The 17,876-nt window shown below is 41.0% G+C and overlaps 1 gene segment (V, D, J or C); it reads left to right on the forward strand.

The window, feature by feature from the left end:
- The first annotated feature begins 15,431 nt into the window (after positions 1 to 15,431).
- Positions 15,432 to 15,998, forward strand: LOC114686301. The segment is given in 2 exon segments: positions 15,432 to 15,531; positions 15,679 to 15,998. Coding segments are annotated over 2 exon segments (360 nt in total).
- The last annotated feature ends 1,878 nt before the right edge of the window (positions 15,999 to 17,876 follow it).

Consider the following 17,876-nt stretch of genomic DNA (forward strand, 5'->3'; position numbering starts at 1 on the left):
CCTCTAGGCTGGTGGTCTTAGGTTCTATAAGAGAGCAGGCTGAGCAAGCCAGTGAGCAATACTCCTCCATGCCCTCAGCATCAGCTCCTGCATCCAGGTTCCTGCCCTGCCTGCCTTCATTGGTGAACTGTGATATAGAAATGTACGCAAAATAAACCACTCTCTCCCCAAGTTGCTTCTTCACAGCGACAACACTGAGGGAGACAGGTTCTTGAGATAACAGCAATGTACCATTAGGTGGCAATAGAGCCTAAGAAATATAATCTACCTTTACAGCTTGACAGAGGTACAGAATTATTAAGGGACTTGTACTCCAGTGTTCTCTCTCTCTGTCTCTCTCTGTCTCTCTCTCTGTCTCTCTCTCTCTGTCTCTCTCTCTGCACAGTGTTCCTGTGTCCCAAGCTAGCCTCAGATTTGCTGTGTAGCTGAGGATGAACTTGAATTTCTGCTCTTCCTTTTCTGAGTGCAGAGATTACAGGTGTGTATCACCATGTTGACTTTACAGTGTTGGGGATGGAACTGAGGGCTTTGCATATGCCAGGCAAGTAATCTACCCACTCAGCCAGATTCCCAGGAAGGACCCCAAACACTACTTAAAACTAAAATTTCTTTCACAGACTTTGCCTTGCTACCATAATCACTCTAAACAGTTTCTTTTCTTTACTTCTTTCTTTTCTTTCCTCCTCCTCCTCCTCTTCTTCTTTTAAAAGATTAAGTGTTGAAGATGTTGGTGCCTCTGACATGGGTGCTGGGAACTAAATTTGGGTCCTCTGGAAAAGCAACCAGTGCTCTTAACCACTGATCCATCTCTCCAGTCCCTAAGCACAGTTTTTAAATCACAATATACAGAATATTATTTATTTATTTGTGTGTTTATTTATTTATTTTTCTCATATACTACAACCCGATCACAGTTTCCCCTCCTTTCTCTCCTTCCAGTCCCTTCCCCCCACCTCTTCTCTCTCCCAGATCCACTCTTCCTCCATTTCCCTTCACAAAATTGCATGCCTCCTAAGGATATCAACCAAATGTGGAAAACAAGTTGCTATAAGACTAGGCACATATCCCCTCAAATCGAGGCTGGGAAAGACAACCCAGTAAGAGGAAAGGGTCCCAAAAGCAGGCAAAGTAGTTAGAGACACCTAGTGTGCTCCCACTGTTAGGAGTCCCACAACAACACCAAGTTATACAATCATAACTTATATGCAGAGGACCTGGCTCAGACTCATTCAAGCTTCTCGATTGTCGGTTGAGTCTCTGTGAGCCCCTATGAGCCCTGGTCAATTGATTCTGTGGGCCCTGTTCTTGTGGTATCCTTGACCTCTCTGGTGCCTATAATCGTTCCTTCCCCTCTTACATAGGATTCCCTGAACTCGGCCTAATGTTTGGCTATGGGTCTCTGCATCTTCTTCCACCTGTTTCTGGATGGACCATCATGCTAGGGTCCAGTTTACAAGTATGGCAGAATATCATTAGAAGTCATTGACTTTTTTATTTGCCAGTTGAGTTTGGTTATCTGGGCTATCCAGCCCCTTGTTCCTGACCTTCCAGGCAGTGTCACAGGTGAGATCCCTCTTCTAGCATGGGTCTTAAGCTGGACCAGTCATTGGTTGGTTGCCTTTACCCCAGCACATCCTGCAGGCAGGACAGATTGGTTTTGTGGCTGGGTTGGAGTCCCAATCACTTTATCACTTCCAGGCATTGGATTTTGTCAAAGGGTTTTTCAGCATCTAATGATATTATGTGTCTCTTTTCTTTCAGTTTGTTTATGTGGTGGATTACATTGACCGATTTTTCATGTGTTGAACTATTCTGCATCTCTGGATAAAGCCTATTTGATGGTAGTAGATGATCTTTTTGATATGTTCTTTGGTTAGTTTTGTGAGTATTTTATTGAATATTTTTGCATCAATGTTCATGAGGGAAATTGGTCTGTAATTCTTTCTTTGTTGAATCTTTGTGTGGTGAGGGTATCAGGGTGATTGTGGCCTAATAAAAGGAATTTGGCAATGTTCCTTCTGTTTCTATCTTGTCAAATAATTTGAGGAGTACTGGTGTTAGCCCTTTTTTGAAAGTCTGGTAAAATTCTACATTAAACCTGTGTGGCACTGGGCTTTTTTTGTTTGTGAGACTTTTAATGACTGCTTCTATTTCCTTAGGGGTTATAGGTTTATTTAAATTGTTTATCTGGTCTTGATTTAATTTTGGTATGTGGCACCTATCCAGAAAATTGTCCATTTCTTTTAGATTTTCCAATTTTGTGGAGTACAGGTTTTTGAAGTATAACTTGATGATTCTCCGGATTTCCTCATTGTCTATTGTTATGCTCCCTTTTCATTTCCGATTTTGTTTATTTGGATGTTCTCTCTCTGCCTTTTGGTTAGTTTTCATAAGGGCTTGTCTATCTTGTTGATTTTCTCAAAGAAACAATTCTTTGTTTCATTGATTCTTTGTATTGTTCTCTTTGTTTCTATTTTATTGATTTCAGCTGCTCTATAGGCATTCCTACAGCCTGATTTCAAGGAGGCATTTGCTCACTCAAGCTTTCCTCTTTTCAGGTTACCTCAGCTTGTGTCAAGTGGACACAAAACTATCAACCATGGTATGGAATAGAACTAGAAGAGACATTTGATGTGGAATGTGCAGGTTTGTTGATCAGAGTGATTTCAGGGATGGACTTAGTCTGTAGAACATGTCTGCTTCTAATGGGGAAGAGCTTGGGTAAGAAGGATCAGGATCATGAATGGTCATTCCAGAGTGTAGGAGACACTGACCTGGTTATTATTTAGTGTTCTCAGAGTAAGAGATGTGCCAAGTATTTTCAAAAGGCAGAGAGCAATTAAGTTCCTGTATTGGCTGAGTAAAAAAGGGCATTGAGAAATAGAGGACAAGTTTCCCTGATGTGAGGGTGACAAATGAACGATGACACTCAGTGTCTGGGCTCTTCCCTGCAGATCATTATACTATGTTTAACACATGGTATTTTTACCTTCTTTATTTAAAAATATATACATGTATATACATCTATACTGATCTCCCTTTGTTCCTGTCCATGCATCTAACTCTGTGAAAGTTATGTCTCTGTCCATCACTTGTTCTGATGATTTATCACATAAAAGCCTCAGAACGAAAACACTTTGGCCTCAATTTAAATTTCTTGTATTTTCCAAAGAATTAAATCTTATATTTAAATGTCTATCTTATATTCAAACATAGAAAGAAAAGTATGACTTTATTCACGATGTGAGCAAAAGGACAGCCTACTCAAAGGACACTAGATTAAGTACATCCTGTAGTTTCCAGGGGGAAACACTTTGTTAGCAGCAAGTCTGTGTCTCCCAGGTCTGGTGGAGGGTCCCTAAAGACTGAGACTTCCTGTCTTACTTAGCTGAGCAAACCCTGCAGCTGCCCCTAGGTTGACAAACTTTGCTGATTTGCATGTGCCCAGAGCATTTCCCACTTAACTAATAGATTCCTAGCTGGCTGTTCTGTCCCTGCAGGAGTCAGTCTCAACTGGGACACAACATGGTCATGAAGACTTCTGTACAGGCCCTGGCAATTTGGCTACTCTGGCTCTTGTAAGTTACACGGCATAGAGGATGTATTCAGCTCAGAGAAGTCAGTAATTCTTTTCAAATCAGGGAAATCCTACTATAACATTGTTAATTGAGTATTTTCTTTTCATTTTTTACTGTCAGGTGCCAGATGTAGCATCCAGATGACCCAGTCTCCATCCTCCCTGTCTGCATCTCTAGGAGAAAGTGTCACCATCACATGCCTGGCAAGTCAGGGCATTCATTAGCGATGACCTAAACTGGTATCAACAGATATCAGAGCAACGACCTATGCTCTTAATCTATTATATAACCAGTTTTCAGTCTGGTGTCCCATCAAGATTCAGTGACCAATATTCTGGGAGAAATTTCACTCTTGTCAACAGCAGCCTGGAGTTTGAAGATGTTGGAACTTATTATTACCTAAAACATTACAGTAACCCTCACACTGCAATGCAAGCCATGACATAAACCACTCCTGGTAGTAGAAGTTGTAGGCTGTGCTGCTCCAGCTGCCCCTCTTTCTTTGTCTATATGCTCAGACCGCTTGCATGTCAAGAAGTGGTTTTGCTAGAAAGTTCCCAGGTATCTGCATAATAATCCTTCTCTCTCTGGTCCTCTGCCAGCATCCAGTGTTTATCTACATCTGAGGGTATAATCTGCCTAACCATGTTGTCCTTGGACGGATCTGGGGAGTCCAAGAGAGATGGAAGCTGATGCTTCAAAATGCCAGAGGCAAATGACAGGGGAGGATCAATCCTTGCCTCATATGGCTTACCAGGAGTGTTGATAGATGGTGAGAATCCTCTCCTTGGATTTCAAATCATGGGGAAGATCTTTTCTTTTTTATATTCTAATTTATTCTTCTCCTATATATTACATCCCAAGCACAGTTTCCCCTCCTCTTCTCCAAGACTCCCCCCCCCCCCCAACATCCACTCTTCCTCCATTTCCCTTCAGAAAAGGGCAGTCCTCTCAGGGATATCAACCAAACATGGAATAACAGAATACAGTAAGATACAATACATATTAGGTGTGGATGAGGCAACCCAGCAGGAGAAAATAGGTCCCAAGAACAATCAAAAGAGTCAGAGATACCCCCATTCCCACTGTTGGGAGCCCCACAAGAACACCCAGCTATACAACCATAAAGTATATACAGAAAACCTAATTCAGACCAGAATAGGGTCTGTGTTTGTTGGTTCAGTTTCTGTGATCTCCTTTGAGCCCTGGTTAGTTGATTCTGAGTGTTTTCATGTGGTATCCTTGACTCCTCTAGCTCCTACAATCCTCCCTCCCTGTCTTCTGCAGGATTCCCTGAACTCTGCCTTATTTTTTTTTCATTTATTTTATATACCAACCACTATTTCCCTTCCATCCTCTCCTTCTGTTCCCTCCCCACTCCTATCTATCCCCCTTCCCATTCACTCCTCCTCAGTCTCAGTTCAGAAACGGGCAGGCTTCCATGGACATCAACAAAGCATGGCTCATCAAGTTGAGACAGGACCAGCTGCTCCTTGCATCAAGGCTGGTCAAGGCAACCCAGCATGGGGAATAGTTTTCCAAAGGCCAGTTCAAGATCCAGGGATAGGTCCTGACCCCATGGCTAGGAGCCCCACAAACAAACCAAGCTATACAGCTGTCATACACATACAGAGGGCCTAGGTCAGTCCCATGCAGGCTCCCTAGCTGTTGGTCCAGAGTTGGCAAACTCTCACAAGCTCAGGTCAGCTGTCTCAGTGGGTTTGCCTGTCATGACCTTAACTCCCCTGGCTCATTACAATTTCTCTTCCTTCTCTTCAACAGGACTTACAGAGCTCAGTGGGTGCTTAAATATCACTACATTTTCCTCTTTTTTGTCTAAAATAAAAAAGAATAAGTAATACAAGAAAAACTATATACAATAAATACATTACTATGTTGAATATATACAGGCAATAAATACATGATAAATGTCTAGTCTATTAATAATTGACAAATTCAGAGAAAATACTCCATATCTTTACTATCTTGGTGAGTTCAAAAGATTGTATCTAATTCACTTTCTATTCTAGCTTGCAATATCAAAACTATCTTCTAATGTCTCTTGACCTTATGCACTTTACACCTCTTTAGTGAATTTCTTTTTTGAATCTGGTAACAAGGAAAACTGTAACTATAAAGTCTTCAACTTCATCAGAGTCCCAAGAAGGAAATAATATTACTAGAAACAGCTGGTTGCCTGGACTCACCCAACATTCCTCTGCAACATTGGGGCATCTATCTTCGGCCACAGGCCTAACATATTTGACAGATTTTCCTGTGAAGCAGGATATTCTGAAGGGCTTTCCTATCTTGTCTTGGCAAAGTTCTGTAGTCACTTTCTTTTGCGTCCTGCTTGTCTAATTTGGGAAGCACACTGTCAGCAATTCAGGCAAGGGTACTTTCTTGCCCTGTAGCTAACTTTTGCCACAAAGAAAGTAAACTCCATGTGGAGTTTTGTCAATGCCCATCATCTCCTCTGAAGAAGTTTGGTGCTGCTAGGAACAGATATGTCTCATTGTCATAAAAACTATGTTATTACAAAATCTTAAATGACATATTCTTTAAATGAGCTATATAGGTACAATACCTGAGCAAGATTAGAAAAGTATGTACACTCTGATCTAACAAAAATAAGCTTAAATTTATATCAATACACAAAAATACATATCAATGTAAAACATTTAAGACTATTAATTGCTTTTTTGGTTTAAAAGTAGATTCAATAATCTACCTTTTTATCATATTTCTATATCCACTTTTTTTTCTTTTCAGAGTAGATTCAACAATCTACCTGTATATTCTCCCTTTTTCCTTCTCAAAACAGGAACCCTGAATCTAATCTCCTTTGTTCAGCTTTTCCCCTGACCATTACCAATAGCTATTTGTAACAAATGACCCTTAAATGGTAAATATCCATGACCCATCTTTTGAAATGTTGGTATAGTTCTCTAGACTACTTCCTGTTGATTGGGGCACTAGTAATCTTAGGGGGACCCTGAGAAAATTCAGGATTATGGTCAAGTTCCTGGATAATTCTGTGAGGCTGGATCATCTCATCCAGCAGTCTTGAAGCTGTTCTGGATGTAGAACTCAGAGGAAAATGCAATAGAGGCACTCGGAAACATTGGATCATCTGGGCCATCTGATCTCATTGGAGATTTTTCAGGGGTGTCTTCCTCAACCAAACCTGATTTTTCTTAACTCAGAATGAATCCACAGCCTCTTGTTTCCTATGGAAACAAAAGCATAACTTCTCCAGAGTAACATATCTTTTGACTTTAATTTTTATGTCAAGGAATTTTCAAAATATATAGGTTGAATTAATCCAGCAATATTTATAATCAAATGTCTCTTAGAAGCTGTTGTGCCCCATTCTTGTACAACCTGAATGATTGGTGACTGTTCTTTATAATATTATCTAATATTTTTCCCAGAAACATACCTTAACTTATAGTTTGTATCTGAGATTGGAGGAATGTTAATCTGAGTATTCTATTGCTGTAGCAAATCATGTTCCCATAAATTCATCACAATATTAGCAACATATGACTTTAATTTTCCTCTCTGTCCTTTTGTCCCTACACATTTGATCCATCTTGTGCTCTGTTTTACCTGAGATATCATTCCAATCCCTAAAAACTGAACATTTATGTTCTGAAGAGGCCAATTTGGATGCCAAAATTCTGGTGCAATTATTGTTAACATCTGCACCCATGTCTACCAGACCTTCAATGACATCATTTATTCACATTTTTAATTTTAGTCTTTGTTCATTTATAGAAATTTATCCCTTTAATCCCAGCACTCGAGCAGAGCAGCGATCTCTGTGATTCGAGCAGCTGGCTACCAAGTGAGCTCCAGGAAAGGCGCAAAGCTACACAGAGAAACCCTGTCTCGAAAAAACCAAAAAAAAAAAAAAAAAAAATTTATCAAAATACTTGCTTTTTAGTTTCTCCTGAAATTTTTGTTCTCTCTTCTATAGCTATTCTACCATCCAGAATAGTATGTTTTTTTTTACAATAGGCTTTAGGTTCTTTAATTGTTCTGGTAAGGAGTTTCCTCCACAATGACAGGAAAGGACTGAACTGAATTTGACAGGGGGACCTGTGAAATGCCCCCCAAGGTGTTTCCTGATGGCAAAGGGTTTTTTGACTGTCCCTTGTTGATATATACTCATTAGTTTAATGTCTGCCTTTGCCACACCTTCTGCATGCTCCAGAATGGAGGGGCATTCTATTGGGATTATTCTTAGAAAAAAATATTGTTTTTAAAAATGCCCTGTTTACAATCCCTTTTTGGTGAACTTGTTTACTACAATTGAAACACCTGACGTTTTGATTTTTCTTCAAACCTCTGAAAATCACCTCTCCTATCCAAGCATCATGATGGTTATGAGATTCAATATTTACTGTACTTCTGATTCATTCTTCTAAGAGTACTGATCTTGCTTTTAATGGCCTAATTACCCTTTTGCATTGTGCATTAGCATTTTCAAAAGCCAGAGATTCAATTATTATTTGTCTAGCTTCTGAATTTGGTATCATTATATTTACTGCTGAAATCAATCTTTGTAAGAAATCAGTGAAGATTTCTTTTGGGACCTGAATTCAAGGCTGCTGTGTGGCATAAAGCCAGGATGTGGTCATTATATAGTGATTGCCTTTCTACATTAGCATGATCTCCCTCTCCAAGAAGTTGGTCTTGGGAGATTTCTATACCTCTATCCCTACTTTGTTGTTCAATGGTCTTAGCCACATCTTTCTACCAGGTCCTCTACTGTAACTGAGGACCAGGCTCCAAGACTGCTGTAACTAGGTCTTTCCAGTCTTGAGGGATAATTCCATCACAAGTTGACCATGAGTTTAACATCTGTTTCACAAAAGGTGAATGCATGCCATATGAGACTATTGCTTCCTTGAATCTCCTCAAATCTAACATTTGCACAGGAGTCCATTCAGCTCTTACACAGCCTTGGGGATATCTATCATTTGGTAGTTACTGTAATGTTACTAAGTAAATTGAAGTTGGTTGTTTGAAAACCTCAGGTTCGTCCTCTCTCACCTTAGAAAGCAGTGCTGAAATTAATTCTTCTTTAAATTCCTCTGTCTGGGTCTATCTCTATGATCTGTTTTAATAAGTTTTTCTAAAACTTTTACCTTGGCACTCATATTAACCAACTTTTTAAATGATAAAGCAAAAATGATCAAACAGATAATATTTATAATTGACATTATGTGACTCCCATATAAATTAATTATCCTCTTGTTTAATTGCTCCATTTTCAAGCCATCCAGCGTATTATCATACATAGACCTAACTCCCTCCATTGTAATAGTGTCTACCATTTTTTAATAGGGAAAAAACTCTGTTTTAACTAATTCATTCCTTTAAAAATTCCCACCAACTCTTGAGTTGTCTCACCAACTCTTCCAATGACAATGATGAAGATGTGAGGCTGACTGCTTCTGCATAGAACAGTAGAAGCCTGATTGGGTTTTCAAGACAGCTACCTAGTTTGGCAGCAGCCCAAGGAGGGGGTACAAGGAAAGTCCACAACCCACCAGGAGAGAAGAAGCCAAAGAGCCAACTGTCTGTATGGGGAAATGTGCAAAAGTGGCTAACACTGGTGGCTTTTTGGATTCCCAAACCCTATGGAGTTTGCTGCAATCCCAACTTGCTCAGAGGCTTGAGGAAAAGAAGGGAAAAATCTTAGCTGGTGGGGTAGTGACTCTGGCCATGTGTAGCTCTGGCCTATGCTGGCAGCTGCAAAACACAGGGAAGAGGCTTTTTGTGCATTCATGCCCCACAAGTTGGACATCAGATTTAGCACAAATTCTAATTGGTCTTAATAAAAACCCAGAGCCAGATATTGGGATAAATCCTGGAAGATAAGAGAGACAAAGGAGCAAGCCATTAGAGAGACTTCTTACCTCTACTGAATCCTTAGACCAAAAAGGGGGCTGAGCTCCTGTCTCTGCCAGCCTTATATTCTTCTCTCTGCCCAGCCATATCACTTCCTGTTTCCTCCTCCCTAGTGCTGGGATTAAAGGTGTGTGTCTCCCAAGTATTGGAATCAAAGGCATGAGATCCCAAGTGCTGGGATTAAAGATGTGTGCTACAACTGCCTGGCCTCTATGGTTAACTAGTGGCTCCACACTATGATCTCCAGGCATACTTTATTTGTTAGGGTATAAACAAAATATCCTCACACAGTCACTAAGATTGACAATTACTAAATGGAACTTTATGAAACTGAAAAGCTTCTGTAAGGCAAAGGACACTGCAATAGGACAAAATGGAAGCCTATAGCATAGAAAAATATTTTTACCAACTCCATATCCATTAGAGGGCTAATATCCAAAATATATAAAAAATTCATGAAACTAAACATTAACAAACTAAATAGTCCAATTAAAAATGGAGTACACACTCATAAGTGGATGCTAGATGTGAGGGAAGGGATAGCTACACTGCAACCCATAGCTCCAGAGAGTCTAGCTAACAGGGAAAGACCCTAGGAGGTACACATGGATGACCCATTGAAGGAGAAGGGGGTGAAATCTACATGAGCAGACTGGGTGTGGGAAGGGTGGCAGAGGGCGAGGAGTGGGGAATGAGAACATAGGGAAATGGGAGGGTCAAGCTGGAAGAGAGACAGAGTGGGAGAGCAGGGAGGGAGATACCATGATAGATGAGGACATCATGGGAATAGGAAGAGGCAGGGTGCTGGGGAGGCTCTCAGGAATCCACAGGGATGACCCACCTCGGTCTGCTGGCTGTGGTCCAGAGAGTGTCTGGACTAGTCTACTCTGGTGACGGGTATAGTGAATAACCTAGCTGTCATCATAGAGCCTTTGTCCAGTGACTGATGGAGGCAGATGCAGAGAAAGCAGACTCACATGATGGAGACGCAGGCACCTCGGACATGAGCTGACTGGCTGTGGAATCACAATTGATATAAGATGGAAGAAGGAGGGAATATCTGTCCTGGCATGGGCCGGATCATCTATCTGAAGTCATCTCATGAATTGATGTTATCAATACCTCAAGTGACAGTTCATGCTGGCAAGGATGTGGTGAGTAGCATAGATGATGGAGACAGCTCCTCCAATGTGGCTGGTGGGGAATTGCAATCTTGATTGAAGCCACTGTAAATCGCAATAGTGGCATGCTGTTCCTTTAGAAAATTGGTAATCAATCTACCTCAAGACCCAGCTATATCAATCTTGGGCATATATCAAAAGGACACTCCATCCTACAAGGACACTTCCTCAACTCTGTTCATAGCAGCTTTATTCATAATAGATTGTAGCTAGAGTTTTCCTGCCTTGCCCACAGTCAGGACAAATCTCTGTCACCCGCCAGTCCCACAGCCGCTCAGACCCAACCAAGTAAACACAGAGACTTATATTGCATACAAACTGTATGGCTGTGGCAGGCTTCTTGCTAACTGTTCTTATAGCTTAAATTAATCCATTTCCATAAATCTATACCTTGCCACGTGGCTGGTGACTTATCGGTGTCTTGACATGCTGCTGGTCATGGTGGGCAGCTGGCAGTGTCTCCTCTGCCTCAGCCTTCCGCTTCCCAGAATTCTCCTCTCTCCTTGTCCCACCTACTTCCTGCCTGGCCACTGGCCAATCAGTGTTTTATTTATTGACCAATCAGAGCAATTTGACATACAGACCATCCACAGCAATAGATAGAAACTGGAAACAACCCAGATGTCCCTCAACCTATGAATGGATAAAGAAAATGTGGTATTTTACACAATGGAGTATTATTCAGCACTTAGAAAAAAATGACATAATGAAATTTGTAGGCAAATGGATGGAACAAGAAATCATCCTAAGGGAGGCAACTCTGACCCAGAAAGACAAACATGTATTCACTTATAAGTGGATATTAGCTATTAAGTAAAATTGTACTACAATCCACAGACCCAAAATGGCTAAGTAACTAGCAAGGACACATGGATCTCCTTGGAAAGGGAAAACACATTTTGTGGGGGAACTTGGGCAGGGGGAAGTGGGCATGGGAACAGAAAGGATCATGTGGAAGAGGGAGGGACAGAAGGAGAGATTATAGGGAGAGACTACTGGAGTGTGGGGGTATTTAGGGGGTATATGTAAACCTAGTGCAGTGGAAACTTCCTGGAACCTAGGACAGTGACCCTAGGTAAGACTTAGTATTGGAGGATATGAAGCCCGAACCAGCCATCTTCTGTAACAAGGCAAGGCTTCCAGTAGTAGGACTGGGACAGTAACCCAGTCACAAAAATTTTGATCCACACTTGTTCCTGCAAGAGGTACTGGGGCAATGATGGCTCAGATCCCATAGGAGTGCCCAACGGGAGACTGGTCTAATTTGGTGCCTAAGCCAGGAGAGGGTTCTCATGCCCGACACTGCCTGGATGGCCAGGAACCAGAAACTGGATGGCTCACAGCTCAGAGACATAGGGTAGAATCCAACACAACTAAATAAAACAACCAAAAGATCCTAATGATATGTAGATTGGTGCCTACTCCATTAATCACCAGAGAGGTTTCCTCTGGCAGTTGATGGGAGCAGATTCAGAGACCCACACCCAAACATTAAGTGGAGCTGGGGAACCCCAAGGAAGAAGGGGAAGAAGGGTGTAGGAACCAAGGGGGCCAGGACACAAAGAGAACATGGCCCACAGAATCAATAGGTAGGGCTCGTAGGGGCTTGTAGAGACCAGAGCAGCAATCACAGATCATGCATGGGGCTGCATCAGGTAGTTGGCATTCATGCTATGGTTGCTTAGCACAGTTTTTTTTTTTTTTTTTTTTTTTTTAAGGATTCCTAACAGTGAGAGTGGTGGTGTCTCTGACTCTTTTGCCTGCTCTTGGGACCTTTTCCCTTCTCCTGGGTTGCCTCATCCCACTTTGATATGAGGGGTTGTGTCTAGTCTTATTGCATCTTGTTATGCTGTCTTCAGTTGATATCCCTGGGAGGCTTGTTCTTTTCTGAAGGGAAATCGAGGAGCAGTGGATCTGGGGGAGAGGCTAGGTGAGGAGAGGCTAGGAGGAGTGGATGGAGGAAAGGCTGTGTTTGAGATGTATTGTATGAGAGAAGAAAAAAAGAATATGAGAAGTAAGTGACTTGAAATCTAAAATATCTTTGCTATATTATGCCATCTACATAATGTCTTGATTTTATTTCAGCAGGTTACTTGAATTTTGGTATTATGTATACAAATTTTCAGTGTGGCTCTTCTAATAACCACAAATTGCTTTACAATCACTCCATTCCTTATTTCTCCAAAATGTGCTGGAATGTTCTGTTTGCATTTCCACCAGTAGAGGGAGGCATAACTTTTCTTTTTTAACTAGAGAGAGTGAAACTCAGCAACTCATTTATGTGAGGACTTCAAGTAATCAAGCCTTTTAAAATAATTATACTTTCATAGGAAACTGTCAAAAACTTACAGGTAGAACTTAATGTACCTTGCACATAGCCTTCTCTTGAGGTGATATCTTCTGCAATGAAACAAATGAGAAAACTGAAAAAATTTTCATGTTCCTAGTGAGCTCATTTGCACTTGTCTATGTGGATGCTGTGTGTGCATGTGGGGTGTCTCTAGGCATATTTGGCACATAAATGGCCTGTGTTTTCAGAACCATAATCATGTGTTTATCTGAACTGCTACCATAAAACTCAGTGGTGCCATCCTTCAAGGTCACACCACCCATCCCCCCATCTTTTACTCATAGCAAGCACTACCAAAAAGACTTTACACAGTACACACAATTTGGCTTATTTCACTCCACAGAACTGCCTTGAGGTTCTTCCAAGCTGTGTGCATGAATAATTAGCTTCACTTTGGATAAGAGTAGAAGTCCATGGTATTGAAGAACCTCAGTTCACCTGTTTACCAGCTGAGGAACATTTCAGCAGTTACTCAGTTTTAGCTACTTCTGGAAGAACTTTATGTATTAATTAATTATTTTACATTCTGGCCTCAGTTTCCTCTCCCTCCTCTTCTCCCATGAACCCACCATAGAGTAGCTCAAGCCCGCATATTGCGCTGTCTCGTTGCCTGCATGAGACATGAAGTAGGAACCTGTTTTTGGTTCTGTTTAGAATTGCTTATTAAATATTCTCAGGTTTCAGGTGGAAACTCAGGCCGTTGGGTGCCATTTGTAGCTGAAGTTATTCTGGTCCTGCCTGGCTCCCATAGCCCTGTGGTCCCAAGTAAACACACAGAAGCTTATATTAATTAAAACTGCTTGGCCATTAGCTCAGGCCTACCACTGACTAGCTCTTACATTTAAACTCAGCCCATTTATGTTAATCTGTATGTTGCCGCATGTTCTGTGGCTTTACCTGTGTGCCATTACATGTTACATGCTGCTCCCTGAACATTGGGCTGGTGTCTCCTGACTCAGCCTTCCAGTTTCCCTACAATTCTCCTTGTTTGCTTATCCCACCTATACTTCCTGCCTGGGTACTGGCCAATCAGCATTTTATTTATCAACCAATCAGAGCAGCACATTCACAGCATGCAGAGTGATGTCCACAGCATAGGTATTTTAACACAGTCTCTCTGCGCATTTACTCTCTTGGAACATTTTATGGAATTATTTAGTCATATCTCTAACAAATTTTTATTAATATACCACCTTCATATATAGTTGGGTCTATTCCTGATGTATTTTCCTACAGAGAGTTATTTTCTACTTACAGCATTTTTGTTTGACATGAATTTTAGGGCTTATAATTCCAAAAGCATCTTTTGCTTTTTCTTTACATATTCATGTTCATATAAATATGTATAAATGTGCATATGTATATATCTATAAAACACATGTGTGTATATTCAGATGTACACTTTGTTTCCTTTGGAATTCCTTGTTTACCTGTCTTCATGAATGTAAGTAAATTGTTGTATTAAAAGTAGAGCTTAGCCAGGCGTTGGTGGCGCACACCTTTAATCCCAGCACTCGGGAGGCAGAGCCAGGCGGATTTCTGTGAGTTCAAGGCCAGCCTGGGCTACCAAGTGAGCTCCAGGAAAGGCGCAAAGCTACACAGAGAAACCCTGTCTCGAAAAACCAAAAAAAAAAAAAATAAATAAAAAAAAAAAATAAAAATAAAAATAAAAATAAATAAATAAATAAAAAGTAGAGCTTATTAATTTTGTTTTAGAAATAACCATAACTTTCTAATGGCTTATACATATTTCGTTCTCTTATGTAGCAGTAATTATCATTTCCATTTTCAAATCCTGAATGTAGCATATGAAAATACAGATGTATAGTAAGCAGAAAATACTGTATGCAAGATGCAACTCCCACCAGTTCCACTGGCAACCCACTAACTTGCTCACTGATTTCAAAGAAAATAAAATTTAAAATCATGGCCTCTACTAGACAGTTGCATTCTACTTCAGGGTGATGAATTCAGAAAGAGTATGGATGTTTGGAAACATCTTCTGAAAGTAGAACTGATGATCAGAATATTTAGTATCCAGACAAAAGTCACGAGAATTATTGACTCTCTTAGCTCCCTTCTATCACAAACATTAGGATGTTGTGAGGTGAAAGATGGACATTATCAACGATGCCACTGTGGACTCACCCTCTATCAGGTCACTGCAACACTGAATCTTGAAACACAGAATCTGGTAGAAGATTAAAGGAGAGGAAAGATAAAAGCCTAGGAGGCAACATTTTAAACCAGCCTTGTGAGCATCAACACAGCTGTGAAGAAATTAACAGGCAGACTCTATGTGAAGGTTTACACTGTCATTCAACTCTGCCTTTCCAACCTCTGTCACATTCAATATAATTTGCATGTCCCATTACCTCCTCAGTCTCTGATGGCATATAATGCATGCTGCCACACTGAGTGGGAAACTAGCTAGGACCCAAGGTCATGGCCATGTTGTCCCATGCTCAGCTCCTCAGCCTCTTCCTCCTCTGGATCTCTGGTAAGGGAAACAGTTTCTCTTCTTCCTGACATTTGTTAAGTGTCCATAATCCCCATAAAATTCTATAGTTTCTAAAGAAGTTGAGACTTTAGTCTATATAAATATGGCACATTTGATTTGTCTTTCTTATTTTTCTTCTATGAACAGACTCCAGGGCAGAAACAACTGTCACCCAGTCTCCAGAATTCCTTTCCATGGCCATAGGAGAAAAAGTCAGCATCACTTGCAGAACCAGCACAGATATTGGTGATGATATGAACTGGTACCAGCATAAGACAGGGGAAGCTCCTAAGCTCATGTTTTCAGAAGGCAATACCCGTATTTCTGGAGTTCCACCCCGGTTCACCAGCAGTGGCTACGGAACAGATTTCACCATGGCAATTGATGGCGTGCAGTCTGAGGATGCTGGAATTTACTTCTGTCTGCAAAGCGATAATTACCTCTCACAGTGACATATCCTCTTACAGAAACCTGCAGATGCTGTCTGTCACACTGCCTGAGCTGCTACTGAAGCTGTTCAGTGTGCAAACCTGGCAGCCTGTGATGTTTATTCCCTCCACTACATGCGTTCTTACTTCCCCTTTCAGTTCCGTAGCCTCCACAGCTCCCTACCGGGTTCCTGACACACTTCACTTGAAAGAGACTGAAACAGCCTTTACACCGTTTTCCAGGGATGTAAGTTCCTGTCATAAATGCCCCACTCATTTCCACCTTTGAGATCAAATCAAAGACTTCAGTGAATCTGGTTTAGGCTCCAGGTGGTATTGGTTGGTATTATTTTTGCTGTCATCAAATACCAGGCAATGAGCATCTTAAGGTAGGCAATATTTGCTTCGATCCATGTATCAAAGGATACAGATCATCATGGTGGAGAAGACATACTGGTCTGGAAGCTCCCATTGTGGCAATGACAGTTTGCTCAAATCTAGGCCGATCAGGAAGGGGAGGCAGGTAAACTGTGGCATGCTACTCACCTTTTCTCACTTTGCTTGTGTGTTGTGTGTTCTTGTGTGCCTGCATACATGTTCAATGATGGATTCGGTGTAAGTGTGCATGTGGATAGCACATGCACGTGTGTGTGTGTGTGTGTGTGTGTGTGTGTGTGTGTGTGTGTGTGTGGTGTGTGCAAGGTAGATCTCAACTCTAGCTGTCATTCTCTGAACACTTTTCAGCTTGTTTTTGTTTTGAGACAAGGTCTTTCATTTTTACCTAGAAATCACACATTTGGTCAGGCTGAATGGCCAGTGACTCCCAACGATCCACTTGACTCCACCACACCTGGCTTTCCCCCACTGTGTGTTAGGAACCAGCTCAAGTCCCCTAGGTTATATGGAAAGACTTAAGTAAATAAATTGTGTCCATTTCCTTTTTTCCACTTTTTATTCAATCAAACCCATGGGTAAAATAGTCCATATTTGGGGTGAATTTTACCCTTTATTCAATATTTTTTAGAAACACATTCTGGCATCACCTCTGGGTGTATCTCAGGTGATTTTAAGTTCAGTCATTGTGACCATGAAGATTAACTATCACAAACAATATTATTATTATTACTACTATTACTACTACTATTATTATTGTTTTTTTGAGACAGGGTTTCTCTGTGTAGTTTTGCACCTTTCCTGGAACTCACTTGGTAGCCCAGGCTGGCTCAAATTCACAGAGATCCGCCTGGCTCTAACTCCCGAGTGCTGGGATTAAAGGCATGCGCCACCACTGCCTGGCTCAAACAATATAATTAAAAGCAATCTTCGACCTGACTCCAAGTGTGCTCCACAGCAGTAGTCTAATTGTATGGGGAAAATTAATCTTTATTGTTAACTTGCATTAATATCACCTGATTCATTTGTTTTTTCTTAATATAATGACCTTGGAACACATACACTCTCTCACTATTTCATTCTGTCTTTTCTCCCATCTTTCTTCTCTCTTCCTTCTTTTCATTTACTGTCCCTATACTTTCTGTCTCTCCTTGTTTCTCTGTCTCTCTCTCTTACTTTGCTTAAGGTTATCTAATGTTAGATTGGGATTGATGGAAGTATCATTGAAATTTTTAAAAAGGCAGTCCAACATCTCCAGAACTAGAATTGTTCTTTAATAAGGATGACTGAAGGGCTGCAGTCTTTCCGAGGAAGTGAAGACTTCACAAGTGGCATGGGGATCCTGGGTTTCATAGGATGGCAAAGGTCGAAGATTGGGGATGGAAGAGTCCATCTGCAGATCAGTTCCCCTGCAGTCTGGGAGTGGTCAACACCAGGGGTTTGGTATGTGCATCTCCCGATCAGAAGCTTCCACAGGTGTTATTAGTCAAGTCAACTTTGTTGTTCAGAGCTTCTCAGTCCGCT

This window comes from Peromyscus leucopus, chromosome 3 (assembly GCF_004664715.2).
Source record: "Peromyscus leucopus breed LL Stock chromosome 3, UCI_PerLeu_2.1, whole genome shotgun sequence".
Classification (NCBI taxonomy): domain Eukaryota; kingdom Metazoa; phylum Chordata; class Mammalia; order Rodentia; family Cricetidae; genus Peromyscus; species Peromyscus leucopus.